The sequence below is a fragment of the Cottoperca gobio genome, chromosome 22, assembly GCF_900634415.1.
Source record: "Cottoperca gobio chromosome 22, fCotGob3.1, whole genome shotgun sequence".
In the NCBI taxonomy this organism is placed as follows: Eukaryota; Metazoa; Chordata; class Actinopteri; order Perciformes; family Bovichtidae; genus Cottoperca; species Cottoperca gobio.
The window spans coordinates 11,876,056-11,891,916 of record NC_041376.1 but is presented as its reverse complement, the minus strand read 5'-3'; the positions used below and the strand labels follow the sequence as shown (position 1 = coordinate 11,891,916).

The following is a 15,861-nucleotide window of genomic DNA, read 5'->3' as shown; positions in this document are numbered from 1 at the left end:
CTGATGTATTCTGCTTTACTGGCTAGGATATAGTGGAGAGTGAAAGGAGTAATATGAAAGATTAACGGGGGGAGACATAAGACAGGACAAAGACCACGATCACGATGAGTCCCAGGGTCCCTAGCACAGCAGATGCCCCTGCACCTTCATTCTTAACATGTGTGACAGCATGTGATTCCGTTTCCATTGAGCTGTGATGTGTAAAAAATGTTTATATCTATTAAAGATATTTTGTTGAATTACACTTCATCTCACAGAGTGGTCTTTGCATGGCAGACATAATGTGATTCAGACACCATTAGTATCAATATCAAGACTGTTTCCCTAAAAACCGTCAAAGACACAAACAAGAAAAGTCTTTTCACTGCTGTCCATCTGAGGTGGCTTTAAGAGTAAATGTAAGTCTGTCAGTGGCCTGACAGGAGGTTTTTGCCTGCTGTCATATTTTGATTAACAGAGAGAAGCTGTTTTTCCACTTAGGCATGATTACACAAGGCCGTCACTCTGTCACCCTGTCCGAGACGAGCGTTGATCACAGATTGATAGATGAGGATAACCTGAGGGACACCAGGGGGAACATGAGGACAATTTTGGAACCAAAAAAGTGTGATGTCTTGCAGAGTTATGGCTATACTGCTGTAAAGCTGTTTTTGGATATTTAGTCAATTAGAGTCAAGGATAGGCTCGCATGTTTATACAATCTCTCCTAAAATTAAACTTACATGACCATATTATGTACATTAGAGAGAGATGCCGGTAACTACAATTGTTCCTACTAGTTACCGAGAAATGGCACCCAGGCTTGCTTTAGAGAAACTAACCTACAGTAGGCTATGTGGCCAGAGGGAAATGAAATGCATTCAGGAAAGTATGGGACTCTTTTATACAATTCCTGGAAAAAGATCAGTCTGAAATTATTGAGTGAAATTGATAAATATGACGACAAGCACAAATTACTATAGCCTACATCGTATTAATATAAAAAACATATTATTATAAATAATGTAGGCCTAATATATTTTCAGTTTTTCCCCCTGAATATGTGATGTTGAGGGTGGGATGTTTAAATGTCATTTTTATGACCGTAATGATCTTTCGGTGTTCCTACTGTCCATGAAGGGATCACTTTCTGATGTGAAATGTGAAATCTTCACTCCTATTTCTGTGCAAAAATGCCTTTGTTAAAGTGAAGCTAATATGAGGCTTCAGAGTTGGAAACATCGAGTGGGTGTCTTCCAAAAGTGGAGTCCTTTCAGTACAAAAGCCCCCTCTGTATCTACAGTGTATTCTTGATGAGCTGCAGACATGCTAGCAGCTCTGTGAGGCTGTACTTTGAGCTACAAGGTAACGTCAACACTCTAACACACCAATGTTTTACTCTTAGTTTAGTCTGTTATCATGCTAACGTTAGCACTAAACACAAAGTTGTGCAGAGGCATTCTGACATAAACCAAAGTTTTACATTTTGACTTGAAAATTGCGAATGAGCATGTACCCTCTATGGGCCTGGACTATCTGCAGCTAGTTTCATCATGTCAATCATCCAACAGTTAATGAGATATTTCGGCTGACAGAGGGGATTTCATATTAGACTTTATCTTTAGAAGATACCAACTTGATTTGTCTAACTCAGACTGCTGATGCACCAGGATGGGGTCTCTACCCATCCTGGTGCATCAGCAGTGGAAGAGATCTGTGTGCATTCAAACTATTGGACTGTAATCGACTTACAATGGACTAGGATGGACTATTTTTTTAACTTTTTGATTTACATTTAAAATGGAAGAAACATGATTTTTATTTGTATTTTGTAATCTCAGACATTTTGAAACTGTACTGTTTCTCTGGATTATAAATGACACCACTGGTTGTCCTGAGGAAAAAGAAAAGAGGATCTGGTCAGTCGGGACGACACAGACCACTGGCCCTTAAATAAAAAATGTTTTCATTACTTAAGCAGTTTTAAGTTATTACAACCAATGAAAACAGTTGACAAGTTTTTGTTTTAAATCATGCAATAGAGGCCGGGATCATTTTTTTTCAATGTACTTAAAACCTTGTTAACCTATCTTTTTATATTTTCTCTCATTAATGAATGTCTGCATATGTGTTGTGTGCGGCCAGCAGTGTGTCTCTCTGGCAGTGGTGTGGCTGCGAATAGGCTGCTCAATAATTTAGCATTAATGCAGATTATAGCAGGGCTGGCCCCCTTAAACCAGATTAGAGAAGGCCCTGTCTGTCTGCCTGTCTGTCTGTCACCTTGTTGGCCCTTCTTAATGCCGGAGCAGCTCAAGGCACAAGAAGATATGCTGATTGCAGGTCACTGCAGTGTGGCTCATGTGTGTGTGTGTGTGTGTGTGTGTGGTAGGTGGTTAAGTAATATTGCTAGATGTACAGAGAAGTATACGTGTTGTTATAGCAGCGCTCTAATTATATAAGGAATATAATATACCTGCTCTTTTCCTGCTGAATAATATTAGAGGAATGTGTGAGGTGAGTATTGTGGGCTGACGAATGGTTTCACACTCTAATAGGCACGCCACTCACGCGGGTGTGTGACCTCAGTTTCCCTTGGTAACCACATTTACTGAGAACAGCAGTTTTTGAGTCCTTTTCAAACTTCATCTGATATGGCCTGAAGGAAAATGGAATTAGTTTTCTGTTTAGCTCGATAAAAACCTGCTATTTCAATGTATTTTCTGTTTTTGAAGAATATTGTGCTGAGGGTATATTGTACTGTCCATAAGTGCCTCAAATATTTTGAAAAGCAATAAAGAGGGGGCTTTACAGAGCCAGGACCAATCACTTTAGATAACCTCACACTGTTGAGAGAGGAACACATGGTGGAGGGAAAAGCAAGCAAGATCGCTGTCTGATAACTGGTGAACTGGTTCTGTCAACACAAACATCTGTATGTGTGTGTCTGTGTGTGTTCTCTCTGCGTGCATGCATTCACAAATTGGCCATGCCATGTATTCTGGAGTATCTTCCTTGAGGGCTTTTGGGATCTCATTTATTGAAGAAAAAAAAAAAAGAAGGTTCATTCGTTTGGGTTTGCCATTTAAGCTTGACTGATTCCAGAGTTTCCATGAAGAGAGAGGATAGGAGGAGAACATAGACATGCAGGAGGGGGAAATCTGGAGACAGTAACACAGTGCATGTTTGCTATCCTCAAACCCCAAAAAGGGAATTTATGGTAATGTGAGGAGATTCCTGTATAAAGAAAGCTTCAGAAATACAAATTTAAGTTGTGTAAATCTCCCTTTGGATCATATCCTGCTTAAGAAAACAAGCCTCACACACACACGCTTTGACTTGATTATATCTGAGGTTGCTTTCTCAAAGACTCTGGAATTAATTATATTTATAGCATGCATCTGTGTGTGCTCCGTAACACTAACTTGTTTTTATATTAACATTTCAATATCTTCCTAATAAAATGTTTCTCATTTTCAGCATCAGTGGGCGCTGCTGCAATGTGCCTCTCTGTTGTCCTTTCCTCTACACTGTGTATCCACTGCTCTCTCTCGCTCTCACACACACACTCACACACATCTTTGCTCTGTCTGTCTTTCTCCTCCCTCTATTTTCCTCTTTATATTCTCTCTAATTCCTTCATCCCTCCCCCTTTTCCAACTTGATCTGCCTCTCTATTGCACAGCATCTCCCTCCCTCTTTCTCTCTCTCTCTCTCACACACACTCACTCTCTCGCTCAGACTCGAGCACATGCAGACAGAGGGAGAGGGGGGTAGAACGAGGTGCACACATGTGAGGATCTCCTGAACTGCCGGGGCAAGGCAGGACTGGTGAAGAGAGAAGAAGAAGAGGAGGAGGAATAGAGGAATACTGCAGCGACTGGCCAGCTTCTCTCTCTATCTCTTTCTCTCTCTCTCTCTTTCTCTCTCTCTCTCTCTCTCTCTCTCTCACTCACTCTCTCACTCTCTCACTCTCTCTCACTCTCACTCGCTGCTTCACTGCTTTCATCACCCTGTCTTCTTCATCCAGTTCTCTCCCCCTCTGCCAATTATACCATGAACCTGCCTGCTGCTTGTTGCTAAGGGGGAGCCAACCGGGGGAGCAGAGTGGACCAGGCATTATTTTGTATCTAAGGTAATGAATGCGTCTAGGTGTCACAGATGTTGCATTGCACTAGGTTTGTACTGGGAGATTGAACATGGTTGTTGGGACTATCACAGTATGGTTCTGTGCGTATCTGGAGCACGGTTTGTTCTGTGTGTGAACTCTTCGCAGTTCATTTACTTTGTTTGAGAGTCTATTGGCTTGTTTATTTGATCCGTTGCAGGGGGGGTTCTGCCCTCTGAATATGTGTGTGTGCAGTGTTCTTTTGTTATTTGTCTCCTCGTAAATTGGTGTTTGCCTGGATTTGAGGCTGTGCATTTGCATGTTGGCGCTGTCTTTCAGCAACTGTCCGTATTGCATCCGTTTCACTTGTACACAAGCTTCAATTAACATCTCGGACAGGCCTCTCTGTGGAGTTTGATTTCCATGCTTGAGCAGCTCAATTGGGAGGAAGTTGTTCTCTAGAATTACAGCTTCCTGTCCACAAGGGACCTATTGGCTTGCTATTGTTTCCTTTAAGCAGGTGCTATGCAATCCATACCGCTCGCCTTTCTTTACGGCCCCAGAGGCGGATGCAAAGATTAGCTGTCTAATGTGCTCAGACTCTAAAAAGAGCACAGACGTGTTAGCCAATGGGGAGTGCTGCACTTCTGGTGGCAATAACAAACAGTAAGGCGAGAGCGGATGATTACTTATTCACTCATGCGCATCACCGTGCTCCATGGTCTAATAGATCAAAGTGTTCAACTGTGGTGACAATGCCACCTTACATGTCTACAAGCTGATGCTGCCCTGAATTTGAACAATTTCAATTTCCCCCTCCTTCCACCAGAGCCATTATCTGCAGTTGTTCAGACTTGTAACATTGCACGACTACAATTACATAATTCAACTACTTCAAATCTCTTGCTAGAGGCAAGATGCAGTGTTACTAATTCAGTTAATGTATGAAGGTTTCGTATTGTGCCCGCTCATGTGTGCCTGTCATTAAATTCTGTCTGCATCCTGTGTGCTTTCTCCCGTCAATAGCTCATCCTAGTTCTTTTTCAAACACGAATATCTGTTAACATTTAAAAGTGAGGTCAGTGAGCCGTGTGATTATTTCCTGGCAGCTTTATCCTCTCCTACTTTGTGTTTTATAAGTACCAAAAAATTATCAATGTGTCGAACTGTGTAATCCACCCCTCAACCCTCTTTCCTCAGGACGATTAAAGGTCTAATAAATGGTTTAACCCATTTCATACACACAGGAGCCTTCAATGGTAAAGGGTAGACGGGGCTAAGGGGGCTCATTGAAGCCCAGTCGTCAGCGTAGGTTATGGAAATCCTTAATTAAGCAGCATTAATTCTCTTGAGAGAGTGAGGGAGGGTGAGAGAAGGGAAACAGCCAAGAGAAAGTGATGGGGACTGTAGGGGTTTGTAAATAAATCCCCTAACAGCAGCTCTCAAAGCATGATGCCTGGGGAGAGGGGTTAATGTGGGGAGTGCAGGCGGATCAGAGGTTACCATCATATGATTGCAGCTAATGGAGTGCACACTTACGAACGCTTAGCAGTGAAACAACAACAAACATAGTGGCTCGCATTGACCACAGTTAAACTATCGATATTGCCTCCTTGAGCGTTCATTCATTATATCAAGAAGGGTGACTCATCTCCTTACAGACACATTGACTCTGTGTTGTCGGCACACATCTGTGCTGTATACATAATTACTGCCATCCCGACTCCCCTGAGCTGATGCTCTGTACTGCAGAGGTTCACTACCTGTGCTCATTTGAATTTATTTGAATTGGATGTTATTTGACACTACTGATTACATAAAAGTGACACATGAAGGTGGTCTGAGACCCCCGGGATACTGCTTGTGTGTTTTCATACAGTTGAACCGTCAATGTGGTCAAGTTTGCATTACGACCATGTGGAGTGGAACGTTATGTATTTCAAACATTAATCCAGTAACGTTTAGCTATGAATTTATCTATACTTTTATCTATATTTCAACTGTGTATCTATTACTTTTACTAACGTTTAGACCTCTTTACTCAGGCAAATCAAAACACATTTGGTGTTCAAAGTGTTCAGGTTTTACAGCTAACTTAAAATGTGGATATATCATTTTTCGTCATAGAAATAATAAAGATTAGTTGAGCTTCTCCACAGTCTTTCATGTAGCCCTTGGTAACTGCAGAGTTTCCTCCCTGCTGCTACAAGAACACAACTGCTGTATTGTACATTCAAGATTTGACTTTGCAGCTTAGTTAATATTCAGCCTCCATCAACCTACCTTAGCTCTCTTATCTGTCCCTACTGTGACAGACGTCTCCTCTCCGAGACATCAGCACACATTTTGGCAGCTGAATGTCATGACGATAAAAGCTGGAGGAATTTTGGTTCCCGGGGCAAATAGAAATGCTGACAGATGTTTATCGAGTCGTCATTTTGTGTTCATCCGTCCACTGGATTCTGGGTGCTGTGTTCATGTGCTCCATCTGTTTCTTTGACAGGACTGAGTGAAAATGGCGGAGGGGTCCAGAGACCAGGCAGGTATGGGCACCACTGATCCAGAGGAGGACTCCCCCAATATGATTGTCTACAGAAAGGTAAGGCTGACTATGTGTGTGTGCTACAGGATCTGGCCTATATGAATCGAAAAACATTGGCTGAGGGCAATGACCCGTAGAGAGGCTCCTGACAGCCCACTGGTCCGCATCAGTGTGTATCTACCGGACACTCAGGTGTCAGCAAGCCTCTCTTTCAAACAGATTGAAACAAGCCCAACACTCTCTAATTACCTCGTCCCCATGGCGCTTCACTTTCAATAGCTGCTCCTTGATTGGAGAGGGTGAGTGGTATTGGTGGCTAATTATATGGATGTTTGGCTGGGAGGAAGTGGCTGGTTCTCGAGGGCCGGTATTGGGAGCGGCCAATGAGGGGGCGGTTATTCCTGCTAGCTTGTTATTTCTCTGCCAGTATACTCTGACAACCCATTTTTAAAAGGAAGCTTCTTTTGATCAGACTTAAACAACGGAATCGACTGCTACCCCCGAGCCTGCTGCCTTGATTACGGTAAAAAAAAAAGAGAAAAGTGTTCTATTAGCAGGCTGCAGTTGACAGATCCCAACGTCCCAAATATGTTGTTTTATCCTGCTCCTAATGATTGTCCGTTTTATATAGCGAAGTAAACAGATTAGTTGGAGGGGCGAGACAGGATGTGGAATAATTGTTGACAGCGGCTGCGTCAGTGGTAAGATTTCTCTTTCAGGCGTGTTGGTAACTATGTGTCACTGCGGAGTTTAGAGCTTGGTGACAACCTGCAAGCTTCCATCTTTGTAATAAACACCTCCAGTCTGCAGCTCACCCAGAAGAACTGTCAGGACCTGCTTTGTACTCGGAAACTTGATAAATCTCTCGCGCTACTTCGGAACTGAGTGTCACATGTTATCATTTGGCAGCATAAAAGGTAGTGGAAGTGCATTGGCAGCATCGATTCACTCGTCTGTTAGGTAGCAGTGGGCATTTTCAGTCTCTTAAAGTATCTGCCAGGAATGATAATGAATCCTCAAATAAGAAGTATAGCTGTCGTGAGAAAAATGGCTTTTCTCCTTGAAGCCCGGATTTCATGACATGCGTCACATTGCTGTCAAAGATATTTGAGTACTGCATGTGGGTCTGTTTTGTGTGCCTGTTCTACAATGATTCATTGTTTATTCAGCTTTGTCATTATCCTCCATGTAGGTCTATTGAAAGAAGCTGTCAGGCTGCAGAGAGAACACGCTGTAGTTGCATATAAAACTGGTGTATATTCATAGATTTCACGGCAGAGCTTCATTATGTAACGCTACACATGCCTGGAGGCAATGCTGTTAAGAGGCTAGCTTTTGCTTGTCAGGTTGTTGCCTCAGGAAACATTCATCACTTCATGTTTCAGTCATACACGGTGACAACAGACAGATGATTCTGAGAGTGACAGGACTTCTCCGCCCATTCCTGCTTTGAAAAAGCTTTTGAGGGAGAAAGCTGAGTAGGCAAAGCAGCTGGTTAAGCAAAAGCATTTTTCCCATACGAGACCAAATATTTGTCTCGGTATATAGTCTTAATGTTGTTAATGTAATTGATGTAGTTTCTTATGTTTAACCTCAGTGCCGCTCAATAGCTGGAGATGTAAAAGAGGCCAAACGATAGAGAGGTGCTGGGTCTTTGAGAGCACAGCGCCCATGGCCTCTGGACTCTGTGGGTGGTCAGGCTGGCGCGGTGTGAAGGCGCTGCATGCAGAGAGGCAGATGGCCTCCAATATGCTCAGCCGCCTGGGAAAACGCTGGCAGCTTCATCCCAAAGGCCTGAACCCCTGTCAGCTGTAAGACATTAGCACTTACTGCAAGGAACAGAAAGGCTAGTGAAGTCCTAGTCAAGTGTGGGCAGCACCTTTGTGAAATGTAAGCAGAGTATGGGTTAAAATACCTTTTACTGATAATGAAACATCTGTTGCAAAAGTTAACTGTGTAGGCAATTAGATAAAGGTGAGTGTGATGCCATTACAGAGGCTGAGAGCCCATGAGGGGAGGTTGTCTCTGTCCCTGTGCTGCAGTACTATATTGCTCTGTCTCTCTCCTACGAAAATAGGAAGTGACGCAAAACACTCCAATAACTGCAGGACGTCTTTTTGCCTCAAGAACTTTTGGCCGAACAGAAGTAGGTTGCACACAGACAGGAACTCATACACAAGCTTAATGCACAGATAGCGCCCGTTGCGGTTGTTGTGTGTTTTCCTTGCTACTGTATGTTTGCCATGCTTAGCAGACAGAACATGGCAGGGTAGATGAATAGGATTGGCACCAAGAGAAACACAGAAAAATCAACTCATGCCATGATGAGACGAACTGCTGTGCTGGGAAAGGCAATTAAGCTGAGGAGAGATTCCACTTTCCTGCTTAGATTGGGTAAAGCTCACAAACTATTAATAGATAACATCTCTCGTCCCTAAGAGTGCATGTGTGTCTTCCCCTTTTTCCCCTCTATGACTTGGAGGCCAAGACTTGTGGTTCTTCCAAGCTGTGATGGCTGCTTGGTTTTTGACACATGCAGCTAATTGTCGCCAAAGGACCAAAACACTCCCGTCCCACCCACGGAGAGTTTAGAATTCTTGTTAAACCCACTCTTCTTTTTATTCAGGCCATTAAATGTTTGATTGGGTAGTTCTTGGCAGTCAACTCATATCTGAAGGCGGGTATTATAGCCATAGAATGTGTGGTATAATCACACAAAACTTTTTATCCTGATGAGTTAAAAGAGCCATTCGTGGGTAAATATTAGTAATGAGCTGTGCCAAGAAGTTCAAAGGCACTCATGGTGCCATTGGTGTGTGTGTGTGTGTGTGTGTGTGTGTGTGTATGTGTGTGTGTGTGTGTGTGTGTGTGTGTGTGTGTGTGTGTGTGTGGATGTGTGGATGTGTGTGTGGCTCTCTATTAGCAGACTGTACAGAGTGGTTGACAATTGCAACTGTGCTATGTTCTAGATTTTCTCTGCTTGTAAATTGATACAAAGGTGCAGTGATCTAAAAACTTAATCTGTAAACTAAATCAGTAAATACAGTACATATTAGCCACGCTAACGGCATGGATCTGTGGGTTGGTCAGTCCACCACTTTGTGAGACTGAAATGTCTCAGTATTAGATGGATTACGATGAAATGTTGGGTTAGGCTTAGGCTCACTTTGGTGATCCTCTGACGGTGACGGGCGTTTCCTTTTCTCCTTACGTTTCAGGTGATATGTCTTGCTTGGGTTGCTGTAAGGCAGGTTTTGTTGGAAGACTGTTGCTGCTGGACTTGCTTCACCTTCTTTTCTTATCAAATCAGCCAATTTATGCGAACCCAAGATGCACGGTTACATCGATGGCAGCAGTGGCATTTCTTCTACCGGCTGCTGATAGTGTGTTTCAATTGTGCTGTGTACTTGTTCAGTGATAAATGGCTGGTTTATATAGTAGCTCTTTTATCCAAAGCAATCTGGTGATCTTCAGTGTCTTGCCCAAGGACACTTCAACATGTGGAGCTGGGGATCCAACCCACAACCCTGTGATTAGTGGACAACCTCTCAAGCCACAGCTTCAAATTGAACTTTGTATTTAGTGCTAATTAGCAAATGCTAGCATGCCAACACGCTAAACTACGACGATGCTATTTTCTAAACATTAGCATGTTGTCATTAATTAGTATGTTAGCATGCCGATATTAGCATTTGGATTAAATCACGGCTGTGGCTAACGGCCACCTCCCAGAGCTGGTAATTTGGTTTTCTTTTTTTATACATTTTCCCTTTCTTCCCCCCCCAACCATTTCCTTTTTCAGCCTTTCTTCTGCTTCTTGCTAATTAATAATTGAAGCTCATTTCAAGCATTCTATCTTTGGAAAATATCTGGTCCTCAGAGACATCATATCCCCCATTCATTTATTCATATCCAGCACATTTTATATCATTACTTGGTATTTTTAGCCATATATGTCCTTCTAAATGTTAAGAGGTTATGACTAAGGGGGGGGAGGGAGGGGGATGATATAGATTAGATGGCTTTTAATGCCTTAATCAAACACAGTTTATAAGGCAGTTGGACAGATCTTTAAATTTGCATTTGCATGAACATTAAAGTGCTTTGATACATGGTAGTGGAATTTGGCAGGAGACATGGGGGGACTAACACAAGTTATCACACCTTTTTAGTTACATCATTCCTTCAGACTGGATAACATAGCCTGAGTGATGGGAGAGGAAGATATTACTGTCAATGCCAACCTTAACTTCCCATATCGTCCACGGCAGTGACTGTCAGCCGGTTGGGTTTAGGATGATTTAAAGACAGGACACAGAGTGAGTTCCCTCCACTCCTACAGTGCGAATGATATATGGGCATACTGGAAATGCGTATAAAATTACAGTTATCACGCTACTGGAGAGAATTTCACTTGAGCGGCAGGAAAAGATAAAATTACTATTAACAGCAACTTCCCACTCATCCCTTCACCTACCACAGCAGGGACTGACAGCTGGTTGGGTTTAAAGGGCCAAGAGGATTGAATCGCTCTAGTTCTGCGGGTCAAAAGGAAACTCGCCTGCCTGTCTTTCTGCTGCCGTCCCATGAGTCATACTCTCCTCTCTCTCTGAAGTGCCCCTGGGGCACATGGAGGGTATATCTCTCCTCTTTTAAGACTCACCTCCATCCGAGGTGTCTCTGGGCCACCACACGCTGTGCCCCGTGTGCACTTAAGATAGCGCAGTCCAGCCGAACACTTTGTATAATCACTTCTGCAGCTGTAGGGGAGAGTTCTCCCAGTGCTTTATCATGTATGACTGTTTTAACACCGTCTCCACTTGCACCACGGGAGCCTTTATCTGACACGCTGGTATGGGCTGCACTATCAGGGTCATGCTGAAGCCTGTGTGTGCCTGTATGCTAAGTGCCCGTGTGAGTTGCTTTCCTCGTTGGATCAATAAGATAAAACAACAGTAACAGTGTTAAGCTCTATCTCTTATTTAATCAACTCCTGTGTCAGTTCTGTCACTTCTTTACAGTTGAGCAGAAGGACCAACACATGAAAATCCTGGAAGTCCACTGAAAAACAAATCATAATTGGATAATAATTCACAGTGTTTTGGCAGCCAGCGCACTGTGTTGACAGGACTATTCACCTCATCCATAGAGAAACAGTGTGACTGAAATAAAAGGCTTTTCTCCAGTGAGGAGAGTCCTTCCTGTGCCAGTGCCTCTCCTGGTCTCCCTCCCTGTTTGCACATTGCTGACAGTGTGCTCTTGAAGGAGCACATTTAATAATGCAGCCAGTGTTTCTGTGCTGTTTGTATCGAGACTGAAGTGTAACGCTGCATATGCATGCATAGGGTGATGTTAACAGGGAGCTTTGTCCCGCCACTGTGTGTCCTGCTTCTAAAGGGCCTCCAAACCCCTCTGAGCCTCCCACTTATCACATGCTGAAAAGGCGGCTTTGAATCGCACCAGGGATGGAGTCGGCCTTAAATGCCTCCTACTGTACTTTGAATAACCTCAGCATCGCCGCAGGACACCGAGGGCGCTCAGTGCACTCCTACAGAGCAGATTATATGAAAATACTAGAAATACGGATACAATTACAACAATTGAATTGGAGAGGATTTCCTCATCGGATAAAGTTTCCATTAACTGTCTTTGGATTGATGTGTTACAGCATCAGCGAGGAAACTGGTGCCCAATTGTGGATGATGCTAATGAAGAATTGTCTTGTGTCATCATGCCCAGTAAATGCTAAAGGGGTTATTGGAAGCGGCTTTGACATTAGTGTGCTAAAAGCTGCTGGTCCCCGGTGCCTTAGGGTGACACTGACAGTCTGACAGCAGTGACTCGCCGGTCAAACTGTAGCCCTGCGGTGGTACTGACACACCGAATTAGTAAAACAATTGGGATGTAAAAAGAGACCAAGCTATTGGCTTTTGGAACACTTTTTAAATAGATGCATTCACAGTAACTATAATTATACACCTATACTGCACCTATCTTATCTTACAAAGTTCCTGTCAGGAGGCAATCAATACAAAAGGACTAATGTGATTATTAAAGCAAAGATAACAAGAGGAGACATTAAACAAGAAGATAGTAGAAGAAGAAGAACAAAGTCATAGTAAAAGCCCTCTAACTTCAAAGAGCTCTGATGACAAAGCTACAGACACAAGTGTGGCCTGAGGACTTCAGCTTGAACTCATAGTCAGCAATGTGCACCTATTTAGAATGTTATCAGCTCATTAAATGTGCTTTATCAGTTGTTATCACTTCCATTATAATGCTTCAGACGGGGCAAACTGCACCTACCGGCATGTTGGGAAACGCTCGCCGTTTTAAACTCGTGGTTAACGTTGTGAATTGAACCAAAACTATTTTGTAAGGTTTAGGAAGAACTCTTGGTTTGGGTTTAAATAATCCTGTTTGTTATGTAACTTAAATTAAGTATGTTAGGTATTACAGTATGTACGTGTTGACAGCAGTCGTGTAATGTATGTAGTTGGTTCAGACTGAGTCACACGGAGTCGGAATGATGTTGCCAAACAGGTAACGTGAAGAAAACAACACAACCACTGACACATGTATAACTCAGACATGTGGCATCTGCCGAGTAGATTCTATTTCAAAAGTAGGATTAAGCCCAAAAGTCTTCGAGTCATTTGATTAAAATTACATCATCAACTTTGCCAAATGCTGCTTTACAGCTTCCTTTGAACAGTTTAGCAAAACGAAAAGCATAAATACTTTCCAAAAAACGTAAGAATACCAATAACGTTTGAAAGCTTTCTGGGAGCATGATGAAGAATGTTGCCGGGGGAATATTAACATGACCAGTAACCTGGAGCTATGATTTTAGGTTAAAGATATAGTCCATTTATCTATGTTCAACCCCTCTCTAATGCCTTTCATATCAAAACATATTTACATGAGGTTTACTTTGTAATTGCATTAAGATTTTCTGTCCCTTTTTTAAAAAACACAAAATAAAAATGTTTTATTTGTTGCGTCATTAAGCCATGGAGATGGATTAACTTTGTGAGCTGATCTAGTTTTCAAGGGTGCAGTAGCACCCAAGGCTGATGAGCACAAGTCATTAGTGGCTAACCAAATCATTTTTGCGTGCAGCATATGCTCAGAATCAGCCCTATAAGTCTGCTTTTACTCAATTCGGCTGAAGAAAATATCATAGTTGCTTGAGCATTAAGGATGCAGGAGCAGATGGTCCATCTGTCCTGCAAAGTATCAACTTTAAAGGAGCATTCAAAATAAATATTCATATGATCAGGGATCATTTTTCCTCAGCGTAGAGTTCTCCCATTTAGTGAAACTATAAGTGACACTTTTCGGTGTCTGCTCGGCTCTTCCTCTTTTAACACTGTGTCTTCTTCATGCTTCAATTTCAGCTGCAACTTTAACTCTGACTTGTTCAAACCTCTGGGGATCTTGTCTAGAAATGTTCCTCCCCTCCCCCTTGTCCCATTTTCACTCTGACTACACTGCTAATCAAAGAAGAGAAGTATTTTGTCACTGCTGACAGTTTCTTTTTGTTGGTGGTACATTTTATCGTTGAGTTGGCAGGCAAGCCGGTGATGAAAATGTCCTCAGTATGCTGAATACAGCTGATGAAGTATGGTTCTCCGATGAACAAAAGCTGTGTGCCACTTGCCCGATTACGATATTTCACATTTTAATCTTTGAATGCCTCATTAGACCGCTCTCTCTCTCTCGACTGTAGAAAATAAAAGAAGTTCTCAGAGAATGAAAAACAAAAGACACATGACATTCAAATGGCTTTTAATTACCTCTGACAAAGACAACGACAAAATACAGCAGTAGTACAGCTTGTCACACAATGAAGACTGTAATTTAAATACGCTGAACAACAACCTGACGAATGCACTATCTGCCGACTCCCCCGTTTGTATTGTTTACAGACACATCTGATAGGTTGATAGATAGGAATGAGTTCACCTTAAAATAGAAGGTCTGAGTCAGATTAGCGGGAGACGGAGAGTATCATCTGTGCGCTGTTGAACCACAGGTAACGATGGAGTGTGTGTTGCTGGAGTGGTGTGACTCGCTGTAATTGTCTCTGGGTTGAGGCTGAGGCGAGGATGAGTCAACCAGGCCTTGAATGTTAATCACCACGGCCAGCCAGGCTGACTAAACAGCCCTCGGAGAGAGAGACCATCATGGGGGGGGTGGCTCAGTAGTTTGTCACTTCTGAAGAGCATGTGGCACCTTGTATGGTAGCCATGACTCTTGTATGAATGTGTGTGAATGGGTGAATGCTGACGTGTGTTGTAAAGCGCTTTGAGTGGTCGCTGAATAAATGCAGTTTTCCATTTACCATTTTCACTTACTCCACGGCATTGACCCCCAACCTAAGACCACCACCCCGAGTCTGTAACTTCTCAGTTAAGTTGTACACTGTCAGTATAACTCCCCAACCTTTACAATTGAATTGGACAAATGACTGCAATGCCCTTGTGTGTTTGTCTAGTTTAGTCACAGACACAGTCATGAAGGTTCTAAGCAACCCATTTGTCAAAAGTGACAGTGTTATCCTCTGGTGCGCAGGGAGGTTTCATACTGAATTTGTGACGTTATGGAGGCTGGACTGTTTGACATTATGTGAGCGAGTTAGATAATCAAGTGGCAGATTTTCCTCTTTCTTCCTCCTCGGCTCGAAAATAATAGAAATGTCCTTGCGGGAGACCTTGCTGTGTGCCGACTCCCATTTCCACTCCAATTGCTCTGTCAATAACTCATACGGCAGAGAGGATAAATCCATAACAAAGCCGTGATTACTTTCATCAAACTGAGTGAGACGAAAGCCTCAGTGAAGAGGGAGTAATGCCGAACCTGGACACTTGATGACGGTTGAACATGCTGTCACATTTTGATCTGACGGCGAGCTCTATTGGCAATTTCCATGGCGTTTGTTTAGGAGTATGCTCAGAGTTCACGTGAGAGAGACCACTAAACAACTCTTCTTCTATCTTCCACCAGAGTGTGAGACCATTAGTAATCCCACCTTCCTTCTCAACCACTTACACGTGTCAGGCAACATGAGCCTAATTTAATTGGACGCTCCATTTTGCTTTAAATGGAAATTGCTCTTCATTAACGGAAATGACAGTAGGAAGGGAGTGCCGGAGCTTTTTGAGTTTGAAAAATTCATCAGAATCGATTAAGCTCAGGCCACAGGGAGGAGACGAGATGAGGCTAACATAGT

General features: G+C 42.8%; 1 protein-coding gene across 3 annotated transcripts in view; it reads left to right on the top strand.

Annotated features, from left to right (window-relative positions):
* The first annotated feature begins 1,296 nt into the window (after window positions 1-1,296).
* Window positions 1,297-15,861, top strand: part of LOC115027327 (regulator of G-protein signaling 6-like) — a 39,329-nt gene continuing 24,764 nt past the window's right edge. For 2 of the 3 annotated variants that reach the window (XM_029460590.1, XM_029460588.1), the window contains exons 1-2: window positions 1,297-1,344; window positions 6,588-6,683. In XM_029460590.1, the coding sequence (XP_029316450.1) occupies window positions 6,600-6,683 (84 nt within the window). In that variant the 5' untranslated portion in view covers window positions 1,297-1,344; window positions 6,588-6,599. Of the gene's footprint in view, window positions 1,345-3,729; window positions 4,112-6,587; window positions 6,684-15,861 lie in introns of those variants that run through there. The other variant, XM_029460589.1, reaches the window with a different exon arrangement.